This window comes from Hyperolius riggenbachi, chromosome 3 (genome assembly GCF_040937935.1).
Source record: "Hyperolius riggenbachi isolate aHypRig1 chromosome 3, aHypRig1.pri, whole genome shotgun sequence".
Lineage (NCBI taxonomy): Eukaryota > Metazoa > Chordata > Amphibia > Anura > Hyperoliidae > Hyperolius > Hyperolius riggenbachi.
Window position 1 is genome coordinate 303,888,607 of NC_090648.1, and position 24,723 is coordinate 303,913,329.

The 24,723-nt window shown below is 40.7% G+C and overlaps 1 protein-coding gene across 2 annotated transcripts in view; it reads right to left on the minus strand.

The window, feature by feature from the left end:
• The window catches only part of SYT1 (synaptotagmin 1), a 765,091-nt gene that overhangs the window by 98,867 nt on the left and 641,501 nt on the right, over window positions 1-24,723 (minus strand). For both annotated transcript variants that reach the window (XM_068276627.1, XM_068276626.1), the window contains exon 10: window positions 18,426-18,593. In XM_068276627.1, coding sequence (XP_068132728.1) covers window positions 18,426-18,593 — 168 coding nt within the window. The remainder of the gene's footprint in view (window positions 1-18,425; window positions 18,594-24,723) is intronic.

Sequence of the window (24,723 nt, forward strand, 5' to 3'; positions counted from 1 at the left end):
GTAGGTAGTGTGTGAATGTAGTGATATGAACTTTTTTTCTGCCCTGAAAATAAATAATTTATGTAAGTAAATTACTTTGATCACTACATGAAATCTGCAAGGTACTGTTCGAGGAATCCCACTGTGTGGCTTGCAGATGCAGCCTTAACCTTCTATCTTAGAACACTAAACTGACAGCAAGCAATGTTCTACTGCCGTGTTCTTGTCATACATTACTCATTACTGTTTTAATTTAAAATAAACTGACTTAGACACTTGAAAGGAGTGGAAACCATTTGAACATTTTATTGAGCAATAAGTCCATGACAAACTTTTGCCTTTTTCAAAGTAGCAGGTTTGCAGTAATGCAGTCTTTTCTTTTTTTTTTTTTACATAAGATGGGAAGGATTTGTCTTTTGTGTAATTAAGGTGGGCACTAACGATTCAATTTCTAACGAAAAATTGTTCGAGCGATCAGAAATTCTGATCGGAAGTGAAATATTGTAATACATCATTCACTAAACCATTTTTCACTAGAAATTGGACCATTAGTGGCCACCTTTAGTAATTTCTTAAGAACTGGTGAAAGTTAAAAAGATACATTTTTAAGAGACAGCGCAGCTCACTGCCCTTAAAGTAATGCCATCACTGCATCTGAATAACCATTCAATTGCTTTTTTGGTAGTTTACAAAATGTGTGGATGGGTTTGTTGATGAATAGGGCACGAGCGGGCAATTTTTTAGAGAAACTGTTTTTGCTACAAAAGCAGTGTATTGACAATGACTGAAATCTCTAGGAAAACAACTGTCATTTTAGTTTTGATGATAAAAGCATTTGTTAGAGGTCCAGTGGCTAACAGATTCCACCAGAAGGCCCCTTCAGAGCCTCAACCTAATAAATGATTTACTTACACTTACCCCCACCTCCCTTAGCAATTAGGGCAATTTTCAAAAGGGAGGAGACTTTCACATATCCCCTTTGCAGATTGCCTCCTATTCTTTTTGACAGCCTCCGAGCTAGCCCCTAACTAGAGGGGTGCAGAACTGGCATTCACATGGGGGCCCAGAGCTGTCAGGGACCCTAACTACTAACCTTCCCTTCCTCTGATGCAGAGGACTACAATTCAGATCAGGTGTTTTTGTGGCTACACTTGTTATGGGTGTGAAGATCATGATGGTCACATTTGTTTTATGACCCCTTGTGAGATGGGCCCCAAGGCCACAGAGGACACTAAGGGGAGGCAAGGGAAAGGGTGTGAACATGAGGGGAGCCCCATCAAAGTTTCTCTGGGGGGGCCTCATGAATTATTGTTGCGTCACTGCTTATGGACTATGTAGCTTGATTTAGCTTATTGTATGTAGCCCAGCATTGGTGGGCTCAGCAGTCACTGAGTTATATGGGGCATGGGGCTAAACAGCTTGGGGACAGGGGAGGAAATATGATCATACTTATTCTTAAACTCTTGAGGACTGCAGTCTTAAACCCCCCCTAGTGACCAGGCCATTTTTTGCTAATTAGGCCACTGCAACTTTAAGGCCTCACTGCAGGGCTGTACAAATCAGCACACAAGTGATCCCCCGCCTTTTCTGCCCACCAACAGAGCTTTATGTTGGTGGGCTGTGATTACTCCCCTAATGTTTATTTATTTTTAAAAAAAATATTTATTTGTTTATTTTTCAATAAATGTATCTTTTTTTTTAACCATCCCTCCCTTCCTCCCCCCAATAGCCAATCAGCGTGATCAGCTTTCATAGGCTTCAGCCTATGACAGCGGATAACTTTTCTGCCACCCAGGGGGACAGCCGTGTCACACGGCTATCCCCAGTACAGCGCTGCCGTAGATCGATGGAAATAGATGGTTTCGTCGTCTAACAGTCTCCTAGTGGCGATCGCCGCTGGGAAGCTGATGATGGAGTGTAGCTCCAGCATTAAATCGGGGATGCGTGCACATTGGTGCATGCGATCCCCTGCAATCTCCGCCCATTAGCACTTCACGCCACTTGGCGTGGTGTGGTCCTGGGGCTGCCGCTCTGCTCACGCCGATCGGTGTTGAGCTGTCGTTAAGCAGTTAAAATTCATGTAAGTCTTACTTTTGACACACATAGCCCATTTGTGGCAAGTGTCTTGTAATGCGATCTCTATCACTTTTTTGGAAAACTTGCAAAGAATCACTGGCAATGAAACAGAAATTATATGAGATTTTTATTTAATAAGCTAATTAATGACATTGTAGTTTTCAGCGTACACCTATTTAAATCAATCTTGTATCTTTTTCGTTCTACATAATTAACTTGCAAGCAGTATTTAATTTATACTGTCCTTGAGACTTCAGCTTTCCTCCTTTTTAGAAATTCAGAAATTAACACATTTAAATGCAGATCACATAATAGAAAGCAAGGTTGCGACTATTTTTGGTTTGTGACTTGTAAAACCCAGACGACATGGATAAAACACAACAGGATATAGCATTTTTCTTGAGCAGGTCACAAATGACACACTAATTGAAATCATCATCCAGTTAATCCAAATCTACTTAATCATGCTAATTAAGCTGAGACTCTGAGAAAGTCACTCATTTAGGGAAACACTGTAAGGCATAAGAATATTTTGCAGATCATTTGTATTTTGGAATGCAGCATTTCTGCATATGAAAAAATGCCATGTTTTGTACTAAAGGTCTGTGTACACATCCAATTTTGATTGGCCGATTTTTTGCTTTCGTGTAGTATTGGAGCTTACCTACACAATCTGTTTGTAGTCTTCAAAATCTATTGGCCCTCATAAAAGGAAATTATACAATTGTCCAACCATTGGCCAATCAACATTTGATCTGTGTACACACCCTTAGATAGTTTTTATTGGTTTTCAGAGTGACCTGTGAATTGTATGCAATAAAATAAAAACTGTTCTTATTAAAATATATTGTGAATGTTCTTTTATTATTATATTATGTGGTAATTAAATGTTATTACTATTAATATTCCTTTTCATTTCAAACTAAAGCTAGCTATAATATTTTATAGGTGTAAAAAATATATATTTTTTGTATCACTGACTAAAACAGTATAGTAAATTCCCAGAGTTATGGTCTATCTACATGGGCACCAATCTGCTTTTCAGAAGTTTTAAAACAGTTTGAAGTAAAATTTGAAGCATCTTCATGCATTGCCATTAAGATTAATACAGTAGTAATAGCTACTCATGTATACATTTTATTGTAATCTGCCAATCTTCAATTTTTAACTATTTTAGTTAATTTATTAAATAAGTTATTTTTCCTGAGTCACTCTGTGTAAGTAAAAAAAAAAAAAAAAAAAAAAACATTTAAAAAAAGGAAAAAAACAGCATGGGGTGCCCCTTAACCACTTCACCACTGAGGGGTTTTACCCCTTGAACACCAGAGCAATTTTCACCTTTCAGCGCTCCGTCCATTCATTTGTCTATAACTTTATTATTACTTATCGCAATGAAATGAACTATATCTTGTTTTTTTTTGCCACCAATTAGGCTTTGTTTAGGTGGGACATTATGCCAAGAATTATTTTATTCTAAATGTGTTTCAATGGGAAAATAGGAAAAAATGTGGGAAAAAAATATTATTTTTCAGTTTTCGGCCATTATAGTTTTTAAATAATGCATGCTACTGTAATTAAAACCCATGAAATGTATTTGCCGATTTGTCCCGGTTATAAAACCGTTTAAATTATGTCCCTATCACAATGTTTGGCACCAATATTTTATTTGGAAATAAAGGTGCATTTTTTTTCAGTTTTGCGTCCATCCCTAATTACAAGCCTGTAGTTTATAAAGTAACAGTGTTATACCCTCTTGACATAAATATTTAAAAAGTTCAGTCCCTAAGGTAACTATTTATGTTTTTTTTATTGTATTTTTTTTTTAATTACAAAAAAAAAAAATTGGGGAGTGTGGGAGGTAATGAGTTAATTGATTGTGTAAAACAATGTACTTGTATGTGTAAAATGCTTTAGGGTGTAGTTTACTATTTGGACACAAGATGGCCACAGTGAGTCTGTTTACATGCAACCTGTAAGCGTCCGGAAGGACGCTTACAGGAAGCAGTAGGAGGCTGGGAGAATCACAATGGATCGCGCTGTTTCGCAAAGAAGCAGCAGATCATTGCGGGGGCTTAGATCAACGAATGGGAATGGATTTTCCCGTTCATTGATCTCCGGGCAAGCGGACGGCGGCGTTCACGAGCGGCGGGAGTGCGCGCACGAGCGGTGGGAGCGCGGACAGCGGCAGTAGCGCGGAAGGTACGGATTTCTCCGTCCCTGGTTTTTTAGGGGGGGAAAAAGGGACGGAGAAATTCGTACCGCCGGGGGTAAAGTGGTTAATATCCTAGCCAGGCATGCAGCTTGGGTGGCCAAGAAAAGAAAGGCAGAAATGGTGCTTCCCCTTCTCACTTTCTGAACCCTACCAGACAAAACTCCATATCTAACACCTGGGATACCTTTGAAGTTGAGCAAGTGGGGAAGACAACCCCTAATTTCCCAACCCAATGCCCCTCAATTTCCCAGCTCAATGCCCCTCAATTTGAGATGAAGGTGATATTATTTTTTAGCAAAATCTTATAGTCCCCTTAGTTTATAAGGGGGTTGTCAAATATCCACTTTTGGAAATCCACTAAGTGTATGGGCATTGAATTCACAAAAAGAAAAACAAAAATACACAAGACAGAAAAAAAAACCTTTCCACTTATGTCCCATGATATTATCAAGGCCAAGGTGGGTTTCTCAATCTTTAAATCCTCTGGGGTATTTGCAAAGTCTTTACTGAGGAACCTCAAGGCACCCCTGAGTACCACCACTGAGCCATGAAAAATTGCCACCAGCTTGAGTCTTGGATTTCTAAATGACAAAAGTCAAGAGGATGGCAGGAATCCTAATAATGATATTTAGTCATGTCATTGACTAAATATGATATCAAGATTTATATTATTTCTGGCAATCATGGTGTAGAGTTAAATCATCAGAAAGAGAGGCATTGGATAAATATTTATCATGGCAGTTTAGACTAAGAAGGAGATCCACCTCAAAAAGGGCTTGTGTGCAGTGTTTCCCAAAATGTTGTAGTCAAAGCCCGCCAACAATACATGTTTTGCAGGAAACTGCACATATTCATTGGTGGGGCAATTGGTGCCTCAGCAGTGCTAATTAACTACAGTGTGTGCACTGTTGGGTGTCCTTCAGGACTGGGTTGGGAAGCACTGTTGTAGTGGAATGAATATGTAGACCCTGTAGTGAGATGAATATGTAGGCTGCCATCTTTATTTCTTTTTAAGCAATGCCAGGTGCCTGGCTCTACTGCTGACCTTTGTCACTTCAGCAGTGACTGAATCACATAACTGAAGTTAGCATTTGGTTAATGTGGTCCAACGTTTGTCAGGGCACTTGATCTGCTATTCATTCTGGGTCTGTTGTAAAATGTTTGACACAGAGGATCAGCAGAATAGCAAAGCAATTGCCACTGTTATACATTGTAGCAGTCTGCATATCTGTCTCACTACAGGGTCACTTTAAAATCGCTTAATTCAGCTAAACTGTAACCCTAAGGATAGGCATAGAAATTCAAGATGGTGCCAGTAATGTAAGCGGTCATTTTGCAATGTCACTGAGTATGATATTGGGATTGCCCTACTTTCTCACATTCAGGATTTAGTGATGGTGTAAGCACATGAAAGGCATTGGACATAAATAATACTCATTATTCAAAATACTCCTTATGGGATTTTTTTTAAAGGTTTATTTATTTAAACATTTAGCACTGTGTGATTAAAGGAGAGGTTTGCAATGATATATCTGCTTATTCACATTGGTATGAGCTGATAACCAGAGTTCAGCTTATTATTAAAGTCCTTCCTCCCAGTTGCAAGGTACCACCCATAAGGTGGTATGAGGGGAGCCTACAGACTCTTCACCCTTTTCCTGGTAGCAAAGGTTCCATATCTGAATATAAGTCTGGGGTATTATGGGAACACCCTTGACATTTTTTTTTCATTTTTTTAATAATTTCACTTAACCCCTTTAATGCTTTAACATTACCTAAGATAGGACTGCTATCCTGTTGGGCCTTTCCAACCAACTCTCCATGCTAATGCAAAGCATGGGAATGTGGGGTTAGTGGTGTATAAAGTGGGCAGGGAGAAGCTGTACTGCAAGAGTAGTCACACCAATGACAATAGCAACCAGAATGAGATAGATCAGCGGTAGGGAACCTTGGCTCTCCAGCTGTGATAAAACTACAAATTCCAGCATGCCTTTGCCTTTATTAATCATGACTGTGGTTGTCAGACTCCTGCAATGCATTGTGGGGCTTGTAGTTCCTTAACAGCTGGAGAGTCAAGGTTCCCTACCCCTGAGATAGATGTATCTGGTGCCTGGACCTTCCACATTATGAACCTTCCTGAATGAACAGCACTGGACCTTCCAGGCACCAAGATTACACAGTTAGCAGTTAGCAAAAGTAATTTTAGCGCTGGCTTGAATTCATCTCAGTTCTGGGAATTTTGTCAATGGACTTTTTCACTAGTTAAGTAATTTAGGGGATTTAGTTGGTTGTACTACTTTAACTCTTTCTTGGGGGTGGGGAGTTTGGTTAGGATTTGGTACTACAGGGAGATAATTCTAGAAAGGGTAATATTATGTTGTGTGGAATTAATGCTAGGCTACGAATGAGAAGGTAAGATATTGCTATGCTTTGGGGGAGATGTATTCAATACTGGGGCTAAATACTAGGGGAGTGAATATTTTTTAAGGTGTTTTATTTATTTTCTTTATAAGTAGTGTGGAGGAGCGGGAGTAGGAGGTAAAATGCATTGTTTGCTTTTTGCATATATTTTCATTGCATCGATGGGTTCTGGCCACAAAAGATAGGGGAGGAACTTAGAAAAAGGATTTAGAATATTTATTGCAGACAAGAGTGTTTTTTTAAATGTAAATGCATCCAGCTTTGTCTGTGTTCTTGTAAAGAATGTACACATAGGTCTGCTTTAACCTTGATTTTTTTAGCATTGTCCCAAAGGTGCATACTGAGATCTAATTTTATGGCACCAGAAGCCCTTTGCTGCACTATACCATTATTATGAATCCTTTGCTGGTGCTCTAGAAAAGAATTTCTCTTTGTGCAGCAGTAAATAACACAGACAATTCCACTGACAAGCTACACAATTCTTTCCTGAGACCATAGCACTTCAATGTATTTTCTTAACTATCTGTGAGGACTACGTTGCTGTTTGACAGAAAGTTGAAGGTGCTTCACAAACAAACACTGTAATTTGAGTTTTATGAAAATGCTACTTGATTGTCATTACCGGGTAAAAAGCCTATGCAATCATCTGTTCTTCACATAGTTCTAAAAGACGGTAGTTGAAAACACTTTAAATCACTGCTTAGGCACTGGAAAATGCTCTTTCATTTCAAAATGAGGGTCATGATGTCAACCATCACGTGTCTTAGTTCAAGTAAAAGTAGAAGTAAAAGGGAGAGAAAACAAGAAAAAGGTAGGGAGAAATTCTTTGAAATGAAACCAAAAAAGAAAAACCTCTCAGGAATGACATTTGAGTGCACTTTGCTTCTTACCACTAATGCCTACAGCTGGCTGCTATGCTCTAATGATTGCATCTCATTCCATTTTGCAACTTGGCTTTCCCTAAGCTTCTGCCTGATCATATTTCCAAATGTCACTCACGTTTATGTGGGCCATTGCACAAAACAAAAATTAATTTAATTCAGAATAGAATCTTAATAATATTACTTTGGACAGCATGGAAAACTTATTAACTATAGCTTGTCAAAAAGCTTTCCCACAAATGAATTAAACATTGAGCGGAAACATAATATGGATTGGATTTTTTTTTTTATTTCAGATTGTGAGAAGTTAAACTGCACAGTCCTGGTATAATTACAGTGGAATAATGTGAGCATTGTATGGTGTTGAGAGTTAATCTTTGTTCTGTTGTATTGGCTAATCAGAAGTCACAATGTGATTGCTTGCGTAGCAAATAAGCTGGATGGACAAGACGGGAAATGAAATTTGCTTAGGGAATCAACATGTCGTGTTTGCATGGCTCTCTCAGGCATTGACACCTTCCAATAACCCGTGCTACGTGTTTTAGCGTTTTCTGTAATTGTTGTCTGTCCCAATAATCATAACGATTTGGAAAATCGACAGCCTAAGGGTCAGTTCTTAGTAAGCAAAATGCTATTACTTTTCCTGCTTGCAGGTTTGATAGCACATTCTGAGCGAGGCAGACATTTAATATATAAATAGCCTTAGCACAGCTGCCAGTTGATGTTTGTCATGGGAAAGCATAAACAGATTTCCTTCCTCTCTCTATCGTTAACGTCTGGAGAAACATTGCTGATGGTGTTAAACTAAAATCACATTCCAGCTACTTCAGTACAGTATGTGTTTTGATAGCAAGATATCATTAGTGCTGTTTCATGAGCTGTGTGTTCACATTTTTATGCCACTTAGCCACTAGCAGTGTGTAGATGATTACAGCACTTAAAGTGAACAGATACTTACCTACAGTATGTAAAAGGAAGGCTCTGGATCCCATTAAGCTTTCTTGGTCCACTCTTTGTGCCCTTGTCCCACTGCTGTTCCCCATTGGATTTACATGCCTGGTATTCCTCAGCAGGTCTTGGAAGCACTTGCGCATCCTCATGGGCGCATCTGTACTCTGCATACAAGAGCCTGGACTCACACATGCGCAGTACGGATCCGCTCATCTTCGGCAATACTTGATGTGAATATTTCCAAAGCCTGCGCAAGGAGTCCCAAAGAGGTATTCTACCTGCACGTTGAATAACTTCAACAGGGGACAGCAGTGGAACAATGGGAGGATGAGAGGACTGAGAAGGTTCTATGGGATACAGAGCCTTTCCTCTACATAGGTAAGTATCACTTTTTTTCCCCACTTCAGGTTCAATTTAACCACTATGTGACTAAGCTGCTAGAGTTCACACCTTGCAGCACTAAAATTCCAACCAGTATACTGTCTGCAAAAAATGTGCCTGCCCTAGACGGTGGTAGGTATTCCAGGATATTACTCTGGTAGGGATATTCAACTGTGAGCTCCTCTAAGGGACAGATAATTACATAATTTGCTTAACCAGCTTAGCGGTAGTATTCTTCACAGATTTTAGCTTCTAAAAGCGGTACAATGTTTTCCTGGAAAGAATCAGACTGCTAAGTTAAGGCAGGTAGAGAGCCCCCACCCCCACTTTTAGGCAGCCTCCCCCAAGTGTAGGTAGTCATATCGTACCCCCCAGTTTAGTTAGAGAGAGTGTAATGCTGGTACAGGTATCCAGAGTGTGCTTATGGGTAGCCAGGGAGCGTGACATGAGCAGGACTGTCACACTGGCCCCGGTAATGGCGCATAGCGGCTGGCGTGATGACAAGGAGCGTCATAAAGCAGGAAGAGCCGGCCTGACACCCGGCCCGAGTGTCGCCGGTAACGGAGCCACCAGAGGGACACGGACAGGAGCCAGGATGACTCCGGGGGACCTCGCGGCCTACGGTGGGCTGGAGGAAACCCCAGGTAAGTGACATTTTTTTATTTTAGGGTACTGCTCAGAGTCCCTTTAAAACAAAGTGAACTTGAAGTAAAAGAGGGATATGGACAATCACACATTAGAAAAAAAGCATGCATCCTGTCTGTTAAGCCCTTCACATGCTCAACAGCTGTCTTTTATGCAGCACAATGGTCAAACAGCTTTTGTCGTGAAACAAGTTGAAACCACAAAAAAAGTATTTTGCTATTGTTCAAAAAAGCTGATAAAATCCTTATCAGTCTTATCAGCTGTTTGAACAATAGCAAAATATTTTTTTTAGTTGTTTCAACTTGTTTCACAACAAAAGTTGTATGGGGCTTAACAGACAAGTTTGGTAGATAGTTGGACAGATAGCTGGTAGGTGTGTATGAACCTTTAGATTTGCTTTAAATGTGATTTATTAAGCCCATACTGAGGAGGTTCCTCAAACTTTCTGTTCTGGTTCCTTCACATGCATCATATAATTGGTGCATGAATTCCAAGGCATCAAGAATACAAGAAAGGATTTTCAATGTCTCTGTTACATTAATGTTTACTCTTATTACAAATTTATTTAGTGTTGTTACATTGATGGCATTGCCTACCATAGGTAAACTTTAACTTGGATTCCTAATAATATCAAGCAACCTAGTTACAGACTTAGCAGCAGGCTTGACACTTGCACATAACAATACATCAAGAATACAAAAAATAATATAAGTTATTTCTACTGAGAACACGCCTGTTCTGAGTTCTGACCTCACTGAACATTGCATTTCTTGATAATAATTAAATTGCACTGAAGAAGATGCAGAAGATGAGAGTTCTAACATAATAATTTCAGAGTAAAAAACACTCAAAAAGCATTCTGTAAGAGTGTATGAAACTCTCAAATAAAACAAACAACACTTTGGCTATTTTATTGACTTACATTTTCTCAGAGTAATTGTCTTTCCGTGAACAAGGCATAGCATTAAAGATTTTGCTTTTAGTCAAAAATTGCAGTACTTTTATTCAAGAAACAGAAATTCTTAGCTTGAGTGTGGTTCAGAACAATAATGCATACATTTAAATTCATTATTACCCCAAACCTTATCTGAACTCTAGTAAACTTTTTTTCAAAGCAGGAAAAAGGGGCACAGGAGATCTTTCAGAAAAAACAGCACTGCTATAGTTGCCTATAGCAAGAGCCGAATGAAAGGGAAATTTGGGCTCATGGTGGCGGCCACTAGTGGGTGCCTCTGGGTGCCAAATTTTACCTTCTTTACCGATGGTAACAGTGCAGTGTACAATAGAGTAAACGTGGATTATCTTGATTATTGTAGAGCTTTCAGAATAGCTGCAATATGTGGCTTTGAAGGTAAATTGTGTTGCCCGATTAGCAGCAAGTGGAGGCAATTTCGGCAGACAGGATTGCGGAAAACAAAATTGGCTTGAGCATAACAAAATTGCGGCCTTGCATAGCAGGCGCGGAGCATTGTTATCTGCAAGCCAATTTTGTTTTCCGCAAGCATATCTGGTGAAATTGCCCATCTCTTGTCGCTAATCAGGCACCTCTGGGCGCCAAAATTTACCTTCATAGCCACATATTGCGACTTTATGGAAGGAGGGTTTAGCTTTAGGAGGGGGATTTAGGGTTATGCAGCACCAGGCAGGTTTAGGTTTATTATTTTACTATCAAAATCCAGTAGTAGAATATCACTAACTTAAGCAATATTTTACAAGGAGCAATGCCCTGTGTCCTTTTTTTCCAGGTGCCTTTTTTCATGTATGCCTTTTTTTGGGAGGTCAGTTGTTTCATATATATGTTACGGCCAGAACCCGAAGTTTGGCCAGAACTAGAAGTGGCCGGCCACTTCGGGTTCTGGCCGGCCAATGTGCGAACTGGCCGCTGCGCTGCGGCCAATGTGAGAAATGCAACAATTCCTGTAAGGTTAATGTTATGTTGTGGCCGCAGCGCAGCGGGCAAATGTATCACATCTTACTTTATTCAATGAAATTAAGCCGCCCGGCTTTTTCTCTGCCTCTCTCTCCTCCCCCCCGCCTCTCTCTCCTCCTCCCCCGCCTCTCTCGGTCTCCTATGGGCAGCCGGCGGGGACACGCGTGTCCCCTCCAGAGTCGTTCGTCGCGGCAGGGGAATCCTGCCGTTCTTGCAGAGCGGGTGCTGGCAGAAGCAATGTCTGCAGCCTCCCCACTCTGCTCTCCTGCCGCGAGGAACGACTCTTGGGGACACGCGTGTCCCCTCCGGCTGGCCATAAGAGAAGGAGAGAGAGGCGGGGGGAGGAGAGAGGCAGAGAAAAAGCCGTGCAGCTTAATTTCATTGAATAAAGTAAGATGTGATACATTTGCCCGCTGCGCTGCGGCCACAACATAACATTAACCTTACAGGAATTGTTGCATTTCTCACATTGGCCGCAGCGCAGCGGCCAGTTCGCACATTGGCCGGCCAGAACCCGAAGTGGCCGGCCACTTCTAGTTCTGGCCAAACTTGGGGTTCTGGCCGTAACATATATACTACAACCTAATTTGCTGTGTAAACTATAAATAAAAGCAGAAAAGCATGGTAAAGTGAGAAATATTTTTTTAATACGTATTTATTATTTGTTGATTTCTACACAGCCTTTCCAACTTTTTTTTTCATTGTTGTTGGTATCAAATTTGATCATATATTTTTCAGAAGACATTATGTTATGTTTTTATACTGATTTGCACTGATATTTGCAGCTAAGCACATTCTATGTTTATTTTAAGGCCTGGCAGATCTCTTGCCTTCCTTCAGCCTCTATATCGCAATCCATTACCATGCTCTTCACCTAAATGACAAGCCCCTGTGTGAATGGGAGTCAAGTACTTCTACCCAACTACTTTTACCCAGCAAGACTTCAGCAAGGTATAGAGACAGAGGCAGAGAAGACAAGAGTACTACCAGAACCCACTAAGCAAGATAAACGTTACTGGATAATATCAGATAATAGTGCAGGAAGCATTTGTAGAGGAGACAACACAGATTACAGCAGGAGTAGTAGACTAGAGACAAGGAGGAAGGTTTCTCAAAGTGACTGCAGCTCTGCGCTTCTGATAATCACGACAATAAACAAGAACAGGATGGTTGCTCAGAGCGACTGCAGCTCTGAGCTTCTAGCAACCGCCACAACAAAGACAAGGACAGACAAATCGCTACTGCAGCAATGGCAAATATCCACACATCCACAAACAAGACAGAACAGGTAGAAGCGTCACTAATAACAACCGCTGCTATAGTCACATCCACAGGAGCAGGGCTAGCAGGAGAGCTTGCCAATCACTACCGCAGTGATGGCTGCGTCCAGACTAGCTAGATTGGAAGGGACTTTGCTGTTTGCCCATGCAGGAACAGCAACCGTTCACTATGAAGCAAGACAAGGCCTGGTTGTAGCCCAGCTGCAGCAAGCCACAGGTGGATTCATGACAGTATCCTGTGCTGCTCTGAACTGCAGGATAATTGCAGATGGAAATGACACTAACTGCAAATGCTAGCAAAACTATGCAGCTGGCCCAGCTGCAACAAGCCACAGGTGGGCTCATGACATATTTATTCCACAACTTGTTGGATAACTGAGTTGTATATTTTATCTGTGTATTTTGCTTTCAGTCTGGATTCTTTAAAGAAAATCCTGGTATGAGGAGATTTTTTATTAACTGGGCCAATGTCTAAACAATTTATTGCTACAAAAAAGAAGTTGATATTGCAGGTATCTACAATGTTCTAGGAGTCTATTGTTCATAACATTGTTGGCCATAGTGGTACATGGTACAGCACAGCCTCATTTAAAACAACAAATGGGCAACCCCATCCATTGCATCAAAATGTAACCTGCCAGATTTTCTTCTGCTTTTGGCTGCATGGGCTGCAGTGTGAATACGAGAACTGTAAGAAAGAAAATAGTGTGTAAGTCCCCATAGACTTACATTGCCCTAGCGCTGAGCTGTGTGTGTGTGTGTGGGGGGGGGGGGGGGGGAGAGAGTCCCGCAATGTATTAAATGCAGTAAGTGTGAAAGTAGCTTAAAAGTCCTTTTTCTCTGCTTCTGTTTTTTTTTTTTAAATTAATGATCACAAATGCCCTTTTCCTTCTCCACTTAATTGTATATGTACAAAGAGATTTTTTTGGGAATATTAAGCCCGTAACAAAGAATATGGTACAACATGGTTTGTAGTACATTCTACAGCTACAGACTATGGTTTAGTACCATAACCCAATATATTTCACTTTAGAGGTAGATGTTAAATACGGAGCTGCCAGATAATAAAGGGCTCATTTATTTCCTAAGAATATATTGTGTTCCAAATAATGTCATTTACAAGTAGCCCAGAAACGTACATCTTTTTGTGAAATGTCAGATACTGTGGAAAAGTCAAGCTTTCCATATCTGTTTGACACATCAGGGCCATGCATGCTATTTTTCACAGTATATTCCTGTTTCAAACTTACATTTTATTTGTTCTTATTGATTGTGTCTAGACGATAGTGCTTACTTTTTATCTGTTCCCAGTCTCAAGAGACTCTTGATCATGAAGGTGTCTGCTGCAAACCACTTCTTGAAATAATACTTCTGAATGCAGGTTTTTTTTGGTTATTTTTATTAGAATTCTTGTTTAAGCATCCCTATATCTGCTTGGAGATTTTTTTTATACTTCTTTAATCAGGAACACATTTGAAGATAAGGCACAATTAAGTACTGTTTGTAAAAAAAAGAAAACAAACTAAATGCGGTGAGTTTGTTTTCAAAAACTGTGTATGTCATTTCTGATTACTGCTTCTTCAGTCCTGATCCTTCGGCTGGTTTTAGTATCTACTTATATGTTGTCCTACTTGTTAACAATGAACTGTCAGGCCTAGGACCCGCTACAATGCACAAAGTGCTATCTCAAACGCTAGTAATTTGTGGTAGTGCTTTGTACGCAATTTTGGGAGTGGTTTCCCTGCTCCTATACAATACATTAACATGGAAATGTTCCCAAAATACTGCATGTCCTGCAATTATGATTTCCCTAATTGCAATTGCTCCAGTGGGATCTACTTCATCCACTCATTGGCAAAGCGTTTTGGGAAATTGCTAGCGATTGATCCCAAAATGCTACCAAAAATGCATGATTGGGTCCAAGCCCTAGTTGCTTAAATATCAGGTTGCACCATTGTAGTAGCTTGTGAATACCATGTGGGGTCAGCACAAATTGGACTCTTGCAGTCTTTTGTGGTCTGCTGGGACTTACAGGAATGAATGAATCAGGAGTACGTGTAAAAATGTACATGATTCTGCCTTACATTCATTTTAATTTTTTGTGAGTTTTAAATCAGTTTAATTGAGATGAATAAACTTAGGGCTCTTTCATACAGGCAGCTCTCTTGCACTGGTTGGGTGCTTGTTAGAGTTCAGCACTGGCAGTGGACAATCAGCCCCCTATGAGGCCACATCTGAGCATGGCCGTACTCAGACTGTCGCTGTTCTCTGCCACCAGGTAATGCCATTGTGTGTCAAGCACTGACACACATAGTGCTACAAACGTAGCCATATGGCTGCAGATTTTAATTACACTCAAATGGCTCATGGGTGGCATACATGACACCAAACTGCGGGATAAGCTTGCAGTTAACCCTCCAATCTAAAAAAGGCCTTATTGGGCTTACTTACTTACTACTATGGATTAATACAGTTAGTAAACTATTCATGCACATTGCACTAAGTAGCCCAATAAACTTTCACAAGAACTTTCTTATTTCCATTTGTTAAAGTTTTAAACTTTGCTGTAAAAAAACCCTGAATCTTTTCAGGACAACTATAACCATTTTAGATGTAAATATTAAACGTTAAGTTTTATCCCTTGTTGAGGGAATATTTTGTGAATTGTCTGAGCAATCAGGTTCTGTGTTGATTTCAACTATAACCATTGCAAGGATTTTACCAAATTTCACTACAGCAAGATAACCTCTGCCCATCTGATTGGGGTGAGGTTACTACTTGGGTTGATAAGAGGATTTGAAAACAGGCGTTTCTCTAAAAACTAAACCCTGGCTTGTAGAACAGAACTATCAAGGGTAAATCGATAATTGGTTATGCACAAAACCCAACCATTCAAATAAAATATGTAGTGCACAAAGGCAAAGAAATTAGCAATTTTGGGGGGGAAAGAGTATACTGTTGCCATGGTTACAAAGAAGCAATATTTTGAAATATTTAGAAAAACATAGATGGCTGTAGACTAAAAAGGAATGGTGATTTAAAACAACATTGCAAAAATCACTTGTATGGCATACTTCCTCTGTATGCCATGTTTAAAGAAAGATAACATTTCCTTAAGGCAAACTACTGTTGGTTTAATTACAAAATAAACACTGCTTATGCTTGGTACACACTATGAGATTTTCTGGCAGATTTACTGTCAGATTAGACATGTTGGAAGAAATCAATCTGACAGTAAATCTGCCAGAAAATCTCACAGTGTGTACCAGGCATTAGGCTAATTTATGCTTTAGCTTAAAGAGGAACTCCAGTGAAAATAATGTAGTAAAAAAAGTGCTTAATTTTTTACCATAATTATGTATAAATGATTTAGTCAGGGTTTGCTCATTGCTCATCAAATCTTTCCTCTCCCCGATTTACATTCTGACATTTATTACATGGTGACATTGTTACTGTGGGCAGGTTATGTAGCTGCTCCTAGCTGTTTTGGCTGTTAGAGACAGCTGTAAACAGCTAATTCCTGTCTGTGAACATTGTTACATTGTGGCAGTTTGCCCAGAGTACCGCGGTAATCAGAGCTTCTTGTGGGAGGGGTTTCAGCACAAAATCAGTCATACAGCGCCCCCTGATGGTCTGTTTGTGAAAAGCACTATATTTCTCATGTAAAAGGGGGTATCAGCTACTGATTGGGATAAAGTTCAATTCTAGGTTGGAGTTTCTCTTTAACAGGTCTGGTAAATCACCCTATATAATAAAACCCCTGTGTCTCTGCGTCCTGCGAACCTCATTGCATTATGGGAACAGCTTTTTCCAACTGCCAAGCAAGCAACATCTCCCTGTGTGCATATACTGCAGACAACGGTGGAGGAGGGGCAAGCGGGACGCATCTGTGCTCGCGTTGCTGGGAGGGGGGGACGCCCGTTGCCTAGCGCCTATTTTTGAATGGGCAGACTTTTTTACTAGTACATATATAGAGGATTTATTTAGCTAAGCCTTCTCTCATTGTGCAATAAACTCTTTGGATTAAGCATTTTGAGCATAATAGCTTGTAACTGAGTGAATAAGAAATTACCTCTACAGTGGATTCATAAATATAATATGAAGCAAGGCAAATGTGAAATTGATGATTTAATTAAAAAGGTATGCAGAAACATTTCATGTGATGGGGATTGGGGAATTACACGATACCTAAACAGTGATAACATCATCAAGAATAAGGAGATTATGCATTGCTGCACCAGAAATAACAATACACCTATAATTCTGTTGTTTTAAAGCTTTCATATATGTGATTATAACCTGTGTCATAGAAGTACACTAAACATTTCAGGTGGACTTTTCTAGTGTAATGTTGCATTATACAGTACATGCAGTAAAAGCTGCTAGTAGGATATCGGCATTACCAATATTCTTTTATTGGGCGCTGGCTAATGCTGATAGTAGAATTTCTTTAATTTACCGATATTGTCCTATCGCTCTACCTAAGTTTCTTCTCACACTAAACCTCCCCCTATCAACTCCTAACACTAACCTACCCCTATTTTATGCCGAACATTAGCCCCCCCCCACCCCCACCTATGGCTAACACTGTACCTCCTATTTGGGATTCAGCTAGAGTCTAGATCCCACATCCCAACCATCATCTGTCCTTCTAGTTCTAATTTTCTTGCTTTTTGTTGCTATCTGTCCTTCCGCCACTCTTTCCAATGCTTTGGCTATCCCATCACCTCCAGCGCCCAAATTGTCCACTGGGCACTGCTATAGTCACGATTAACATTGCAGTCTATGGCGACGCCCACATTTCTAAAAAGCTTTATGCACCCATTTTTGCTCATTTAAACCATTGAATTGATTTACTACTATAAACACTGGGTAATGTAAGACCACAGAGGAAATGTACACAAAGAAATGGTATTTGCAATTAACTAAGCAAATAATAATTTATAAGGAGTGGTGCAATGTAAGACTGTGACTTTATTATGCTTTGTAACATCCTTTTAAACATGAAAAGCTAGGTTTTAAAGTATTTTCACTTGAAAATGTTGTTCTTCAGATCCTTAACCTTCCTGGCGGTAAGCCCGAACTGAGTTCGGGCTATGCCGCCGGAAGGCACCGCTCAGGCCCCGCTGGGCCGATTTGCATAATTTTTTTTTTTGCTGCACGCAGCTAGCACTTTGCTAGCTGCGTGCAGTGCCCGATCGCCGCTGCTACCCGCCGATCCACCGCTATCCGTCGCGCCGCAGCCGCCCCCCCCCCCAGACCCCGTGCGCTGCCTGGCCAATCAGTGCCAGGCAGCTCTATAGGGTGGATCGGAATCCCCTTTGACGTCACGACGTCGATGACGTCGGTGACGTCATCCCGCCCCGTCGCCATGGCGACGGGGGAAGCCCTCCGGGAGATCCCGTTCTTTGAACGGGATCTCTGGATCTCCGATCGCCGGCGGCGATCGGAGGGGCTGGGGGGATGCCGCTGAGCAGCGGCTATCATGTAGCGAGACTTTGTCTCGCTACATGAAAAAAAAAAAAAATTAAAAAAAAAAGATTTGCTGCCCCCTGGCGATTTTTTTGCAAACCGCCAGGAGGGTTAATGAAGCGTTTAGCAGAAAACCACCACAACAACGCACACAAGTACGTATGTTCATACTAAGTTACACATTAGCATTCTCTTACCTCTTCCTTCTCAGCACTGAGTAGGTCTCGCCATTCTTCTGTCACATGGCCAAAATCTACAGAACTCATGGGGATCTTCACCTCTCCAATTATGTCATGTTTGGAGAATCGATCAAAGTCATAAACAGTCATCACCAATGTCTTCCCTCCCAGTTCTGCATAGGGAACCTATGAAATAAAGATGTTTGTTACTCTTAAAGCGGTATCAAACTCTGACATAATATTCATTAAAAAGTTGTTTTCCTACTTTTTATATCCCATACAGTTATATTTGCTTTTGAGCACAAGTATTATTATTCATTTAAAAATTACAAGTCCCTAAAGTACAGTTTTATTTGATCGGCCATTGCATTTTATTCATAACTGGTGTATTTATATTGTAATGTACCCAGTAATGTTTTCTAAACAGCTGTCTGTGTTCTGGACACATTAGAAGAAGTTTCTGCACAGTCAGGGAATGTTTACATTCCTCTCTGCTACAATTAAGTAAACAAAAAATAATGTTATCACCAGTAAGGATGCAGATCTCCCAAGAAGGGAGCTTGCTATTGAAAATGTAAAGGTACACATGGACACATGTCCAACTTTTTCAAACAACTTGTCATTCGACTTATCATTTGAATGACAGATTGGATGTGTGTACGCGCTAATGAATCTATCAACTATCATTGTGGCGCGTGGTGGGCGCGCACATGCGCACTCTGTGGCGGCAGTCACAGGGAGAAGGGGTTCCGACACAGACCTAGAGGTCGTTTTTAAACGGGCTTAGGTCTACTAGTATAGAATAAATCATTATAAATCATTTGAAAATCTGTTATTTATCTTCGTATATTAGTAAGCAGAATTGTTTTATTTTAATCTTTTCACACACAAAATCAGTAGAATTGCAACCATGTTTGCAAGTGAGCTTTGCATAATATATTACCTCTCTTACATGTAATATAGTCAGATATTAACACTATTTGTATATATCTATTGTGTTTAGAGACTTGTATCAAAGTTTGCTTTGCACTAAGCAGTCTATCTTCTTGGAATTAAATGCGAATTATAGGACCAAATGATTCTCTGAAACAGTTATAATATTGGCATGTCTTTGTAACATAAGTACACTATGATGCATGAAAATATACTGGTGTTGGGAAACACGTAATATTAATTAATCTAAAGTTCAGTTAATATATTGTTATTGCAGTTTAGGAATTAAGGAAACATTTTTCTTCTAAATTTTTTCCTCAGAGATAATTTTTATCTTCTGTTTAAAATAACTTTTCAGCATTGTGCAATACAGGGCTTATTCAAAGTGGGGCGTTGCAGAGCTGCGTTAAAAACACTTATAACGCAGCTTACCGAACTGCAATTATAAGCCTATGAGATGTTCACAGTGCAACGTTAGCATCGCATTGTAACAGTGCAGTGCATTATCTCTAAACACACACGTTACCAGGTACAGGAAAGCATACTTTTCATTGCCTGTATGCTTTACTGTACTATTGTATGCAGCAGTAACGCAGCATTAACCCCCTTGGTGGTATGAAACATTCCGCCAGGGGGCAGTGCAGCTGTTTTTTTAAAAAAATTTTTTAAAATCATGTAGCGAGCCTAGGGCTCGCTACATGATAGCCGCTACTCAGCGGCATCCCCCCAGCCCCGCCGATCGCCTCCGGCGATAGGCGATCAGGAAATCCCGTTCAAAGAACGGGATTTCCTGGAGGGCTTCCCCTGTCGCCATGGCGACGGGGCGGGATGACGTCACCGACGTCGGGACATCATTGGGACTCCAGATCCACCCCTCGGCGCTGCCTGGCACTGATTGGCCAGGCAGCGCACGGGGTCTGGGGGGGGGGGGCCCGCGCCACAACGAATAGCGGCGATCGGGCGCCCGGTGGCAGCGATCGGGGTGCTGGCGCAGCTAGCAAAGTGCTAGCTGCTTCCAGCAAAAAAAATTATTTAAATCGGCCCAGCAGGGCCTGAGCGGCACCCTCCAGCGGCTTACCCCGTGTCACACACGGGGTTACCGCTAAGGAGGTTAATGTGCTTTACCACCTTTTTTTGTGTGTTGCCTTGTAGTGCTGTGTTGTGTGACTTTAACATCGCTTTACAACGCAACGTCCCACTGTGAATGTAGCCTGAAAAAGTACCAAAAAATACTGCCAAAATTATTTTGTCATAAGAGTGGAGAAGCACCCATGCAATAAGACTTTGGTGTGCCCAAGCCTAAGGTCACAGTACCATGTGGCCAAACAGCAGACAGTCCACGAGGCTGGCACCACCAAAGGGGTAAAACAATGCTCTTTTATTAGAACGTCATTAAAATGACATTGAGTCAGTAGAAAATAGTAAATATAGCCAAGGCTATATAAGACAGTAGAAAATAGTAAATATAGCCATGGCTATATTTACTATTAAAGCCATGGCTATATTTTCTATTTTACTGTTTTCTACTGACTTCTAATAAAAGAGCAAAGAGCAATGTTTTACACTATTGGTGGTACCAGCCTTGTGGACTGTCTGACAATTTATTTAAATTATTTTCTGCTTGCTGGTGGCTTAAAATGCATTTTATTGATTAGGTTGAAAAAAAAATCACCTAGGAGAAAAGGTGATTTCAATAGGAGCGGATGTATTTTATTCAATAGCTTTATACAAAAACCACTGTTATTTGGCTCTAGCAGCTGAGGAAAGGCTATATGAACTAACAAATTAAAAGCTGTCATCAAAAATATTTACTAGTTTACTTTTTTGCATATTATTCATTAAAAAAAGAAACTCTTGCCCATATGCAATTTACTTTTTCTCCTGAGTTTTCTCCTAGGTGAAACTTTTTCATCTTCTCTTTAAAATAACTTTTCAGCATTTTGCAATTGAAAAAAAAAATAGCAAAAGTAGTAGAAAAAGTACTATCAAAATTATTTTGTGTATTTTCTTGCTTGCTGAGGATTGCTGGGGGTTTAAAAGGCATTTTATTAACAAGGTGTGAAAGCATCAACTTGGAGAAAACTAAGGAGAAAAAGTGAATTGCACTCTTTCATATTATACTCTATACTTAACCAACCTCCACAAAACTTTTGACATAAATACCAAACAGACTGGGAAAATGATATAGGATCGCTCTTATAGGAGGAAGACTGGTTACAATGTATGGAAACATTATGTCAGGGACTTACCTGTATGCTCCTGCGATGATGGCCCAAACGCTTCGCCGGCAAACGGTTCCAGGTGAACTTTGGGTGGTTTGCGTTCGCATGCGAACATTAACTTTTCCGGAAGTTCGATTTGCCCCCATAGTGCACCATTAGGGTCAACTTTGACCCTCTAATCACAATCAGCAGGCCCGTTGTAGCCAATCAGGCTACACTATCTCCTGCAGCCACCCCACCCCTTATATAGGGCAGGCAGCGCTGGCCATTATAGTCGTTCGTGTCCCTGTAGTAATTAGTGAAGGGAAAGCTGCTGACAGTCTCTCATAGGGAAAGATTAGTTAGGCTCTTGTAAGCTTGTTAGCTTGCTCCTGCCTGATTGTTATTCTTAAAATAGCACCCCACAACAGCTCTTTTGAGAGATAATCTTGCTCTTATGCTTTTTTTTTTTACCCTCCTCCCTCTCTCTCTGATTTTGTCTTCCAGGGATTTGTAGGCTGTCAAAAGCAACCTCACATACATTGGCCAGGCATCGAACCCAGGTCAACTGCTTGGAAGGCAGCTATGCTCACCACTATACCACCATTGGCCAGGAATCGAACGCAGGTCAATTAACATTACAGGCTGAAGCCAGCCATTTCACTCATCTCTTCAACTACAAGAAAGGCCCAGGAGTAGTCTTAGTGTAACATCTGCAACTATGGTGGCTGCGGACATGCAGGGGATACCCGCAGCCGCCTTTGTTCCCTGTTCACAGGCCTCATCTGTTCCGTCGGCGTCTAGCACGCCGGGAACGGTACTGTCTCGTGCTCATAGGGTCGCTGTAGCACGCGGGCACGCGCGGAGACAGGGCCTTTATGCTGGAAGAAGGCGCATCAGCTGACCTGCCGGTCGGCTGACGTCAGAGGTGACTCACGCCACTTGGATTGGCTGATTGGTAAGGGGTGCGGCTGTGAGCTCTCCTCTGCTTCTTAAGCCTTCACTGATCATTGGCAACTTGTCTGCTGTTGTGAATATACTCGTTTTAGCGCTCAGACCTTAGACTAGTATCCGGTGTGCTTTGATCTGGGAGGAAACCAGGGATTTCACACAAGACTAGGACTATTGTTATATTGTATTACTGATTACCTGTGTATGATTCTGGCTATACTCTGACCTTGCTATTGCTTATCGATTCTGTACTTCTGCCTATCTGACCTTAGTTGCTGAACCTCTGCCTGATAACTCACTATTCTTCTGCCTCACGTTTCTGTACTGTAATTGCCTCTCAGTTGCCAAACCTTGCCTGTCTGACCTCTCTACTCACCAGTGTCCCCTTGCCACTGGTGAGGTGCTCTTTTGACTAATACCCACCAGCTCCTCTGGTGAGGTAAGTTTAAGTAATACAGCTCCTGTGACTGATAGTACCTTAGCAGCTCCTCTGGTAAGGTCTAGTTAAACTTTTCTGTCGCTTGTGCTGTTAGTACCTTACCAGCTTCTCTGGTAAGGTTTAGCCAAACTTTGTTGTTACTCTTGCTGTTAGTACTTTACCAGCTCCTCTGGTAAAGACCTATTATTTATACTACTGTTGTTGCAGCTAGTACCCACCAGCTCCCCTGGTGAGGGCTTGCACTATTGTTGCAGCTAGTACCCACCAGCTCCCCTGGTGAGGTCTAGCACTGTTGTTTCAGATAGTACTCACCAGCTTCTCTGGTGAGATCTATCCATTTATCTACTGTTGCACCAAACACTTTACACCTCTGTTTCTCAGCCTTCTATACTTGCATTATTGGTGATACTGCAGATCACCACATAATCAGGTATAGAGTCTGTATTATTGGTGATTCTGCAGATCACCCAATAATCAGACGTCTGTGTGCTACACCAATCGTTACACTTAGCTACCGTAATATCTATGTTACAGCAGGGCCCTTATTACACTTTCTCTTACAGAGCTATGGAAACCGTTTTGCCCATGTGATAAAGCAAGGTGCAAAAATTAAATCATGCCTAGCAGAGGATGGTTTCAATCCATTAACTTCTGGGTTATGGGCCCAGCACACTTCCGCTGCACCACTGCATGCTATGCAACTGGAGAATTTAACCATAAAACTGTTATGTACTGATTCTATAAGTGAAAATGTAATGCCTCTATTTATTGAATATGCACCCATCTGTACTACTATTGCATACATTTGTGGGGAACAAAAATATGTTTATATACAGGTCAATGTAAATGTCTAGAGGTACAGCATGCAAGGCACTCCAATCCAGACATGCTGTACCTCTAGACACCTACATTGACCTGAAGAAGTGGGAATGTACCTGCAAAACTTGTCATCTTGAGTGTTCAATAAATATTTTATCTTCTCAATAATGGTTGTACATAATTGAGCAAATCCATTTTAGATTATTTTTAGATGTTTCTTTTTCTTGGTGTGCCTCCTCCCTCCTATTTATTGCCATAAACTGACTCATCAGGTACATAGCTCTGATTTGGTTGCATCACTCTACAAAAAAGCTTTCATCTTCTGCCACTCACCAGCTTAACCCTTTCCCCATCCGACAATGGATATCAAATAATAGTACAATTCATTTCATGTACATGAGTCATGGTACATTCTGACACAAAGAAATATTGCTGCCAAAGTTCTTGAATACAATACTGCACATACACACATTTGACTTGGTCTTTGTGTGCATTATTAATATAAAAGAATCAGAATTGTAAAGGTAACTATAGTAACATCAGAACCATTTATTACAGTCCCCTGTGTTAACAAAGGTTACATAAGAGGGATGCTGATTTCATGGTTGGGGACTGACATTTTACGCAGTGAGTAGTTTCCAGGTCATTTATTTCTGAGGGAGAACCCAATGTTATTCTGAAAAAAGTAAATTTCCAAAATTCCGAATGTTGAGCAGTAGAAAAAAACACTTTCAGTTACCAGCAAACAGATCTGCATAACTGATTAGAAATACAGTTGACACAATAGAAATTGAATAATGCTGGTATTTTTGAACAGTACTTTTGGTTTTGGGGTTGAATACAGGAATTAAAGGAGGAAGTCTGGAGTAAAAGGGAGACCGCTTTAGAAGGGGTACATGAGGACTGAGTTGAGAAACCCTAGATTACAACAGAAGCCAATGGCCCATATGCAATTAACTTTTTCTCCTGAATT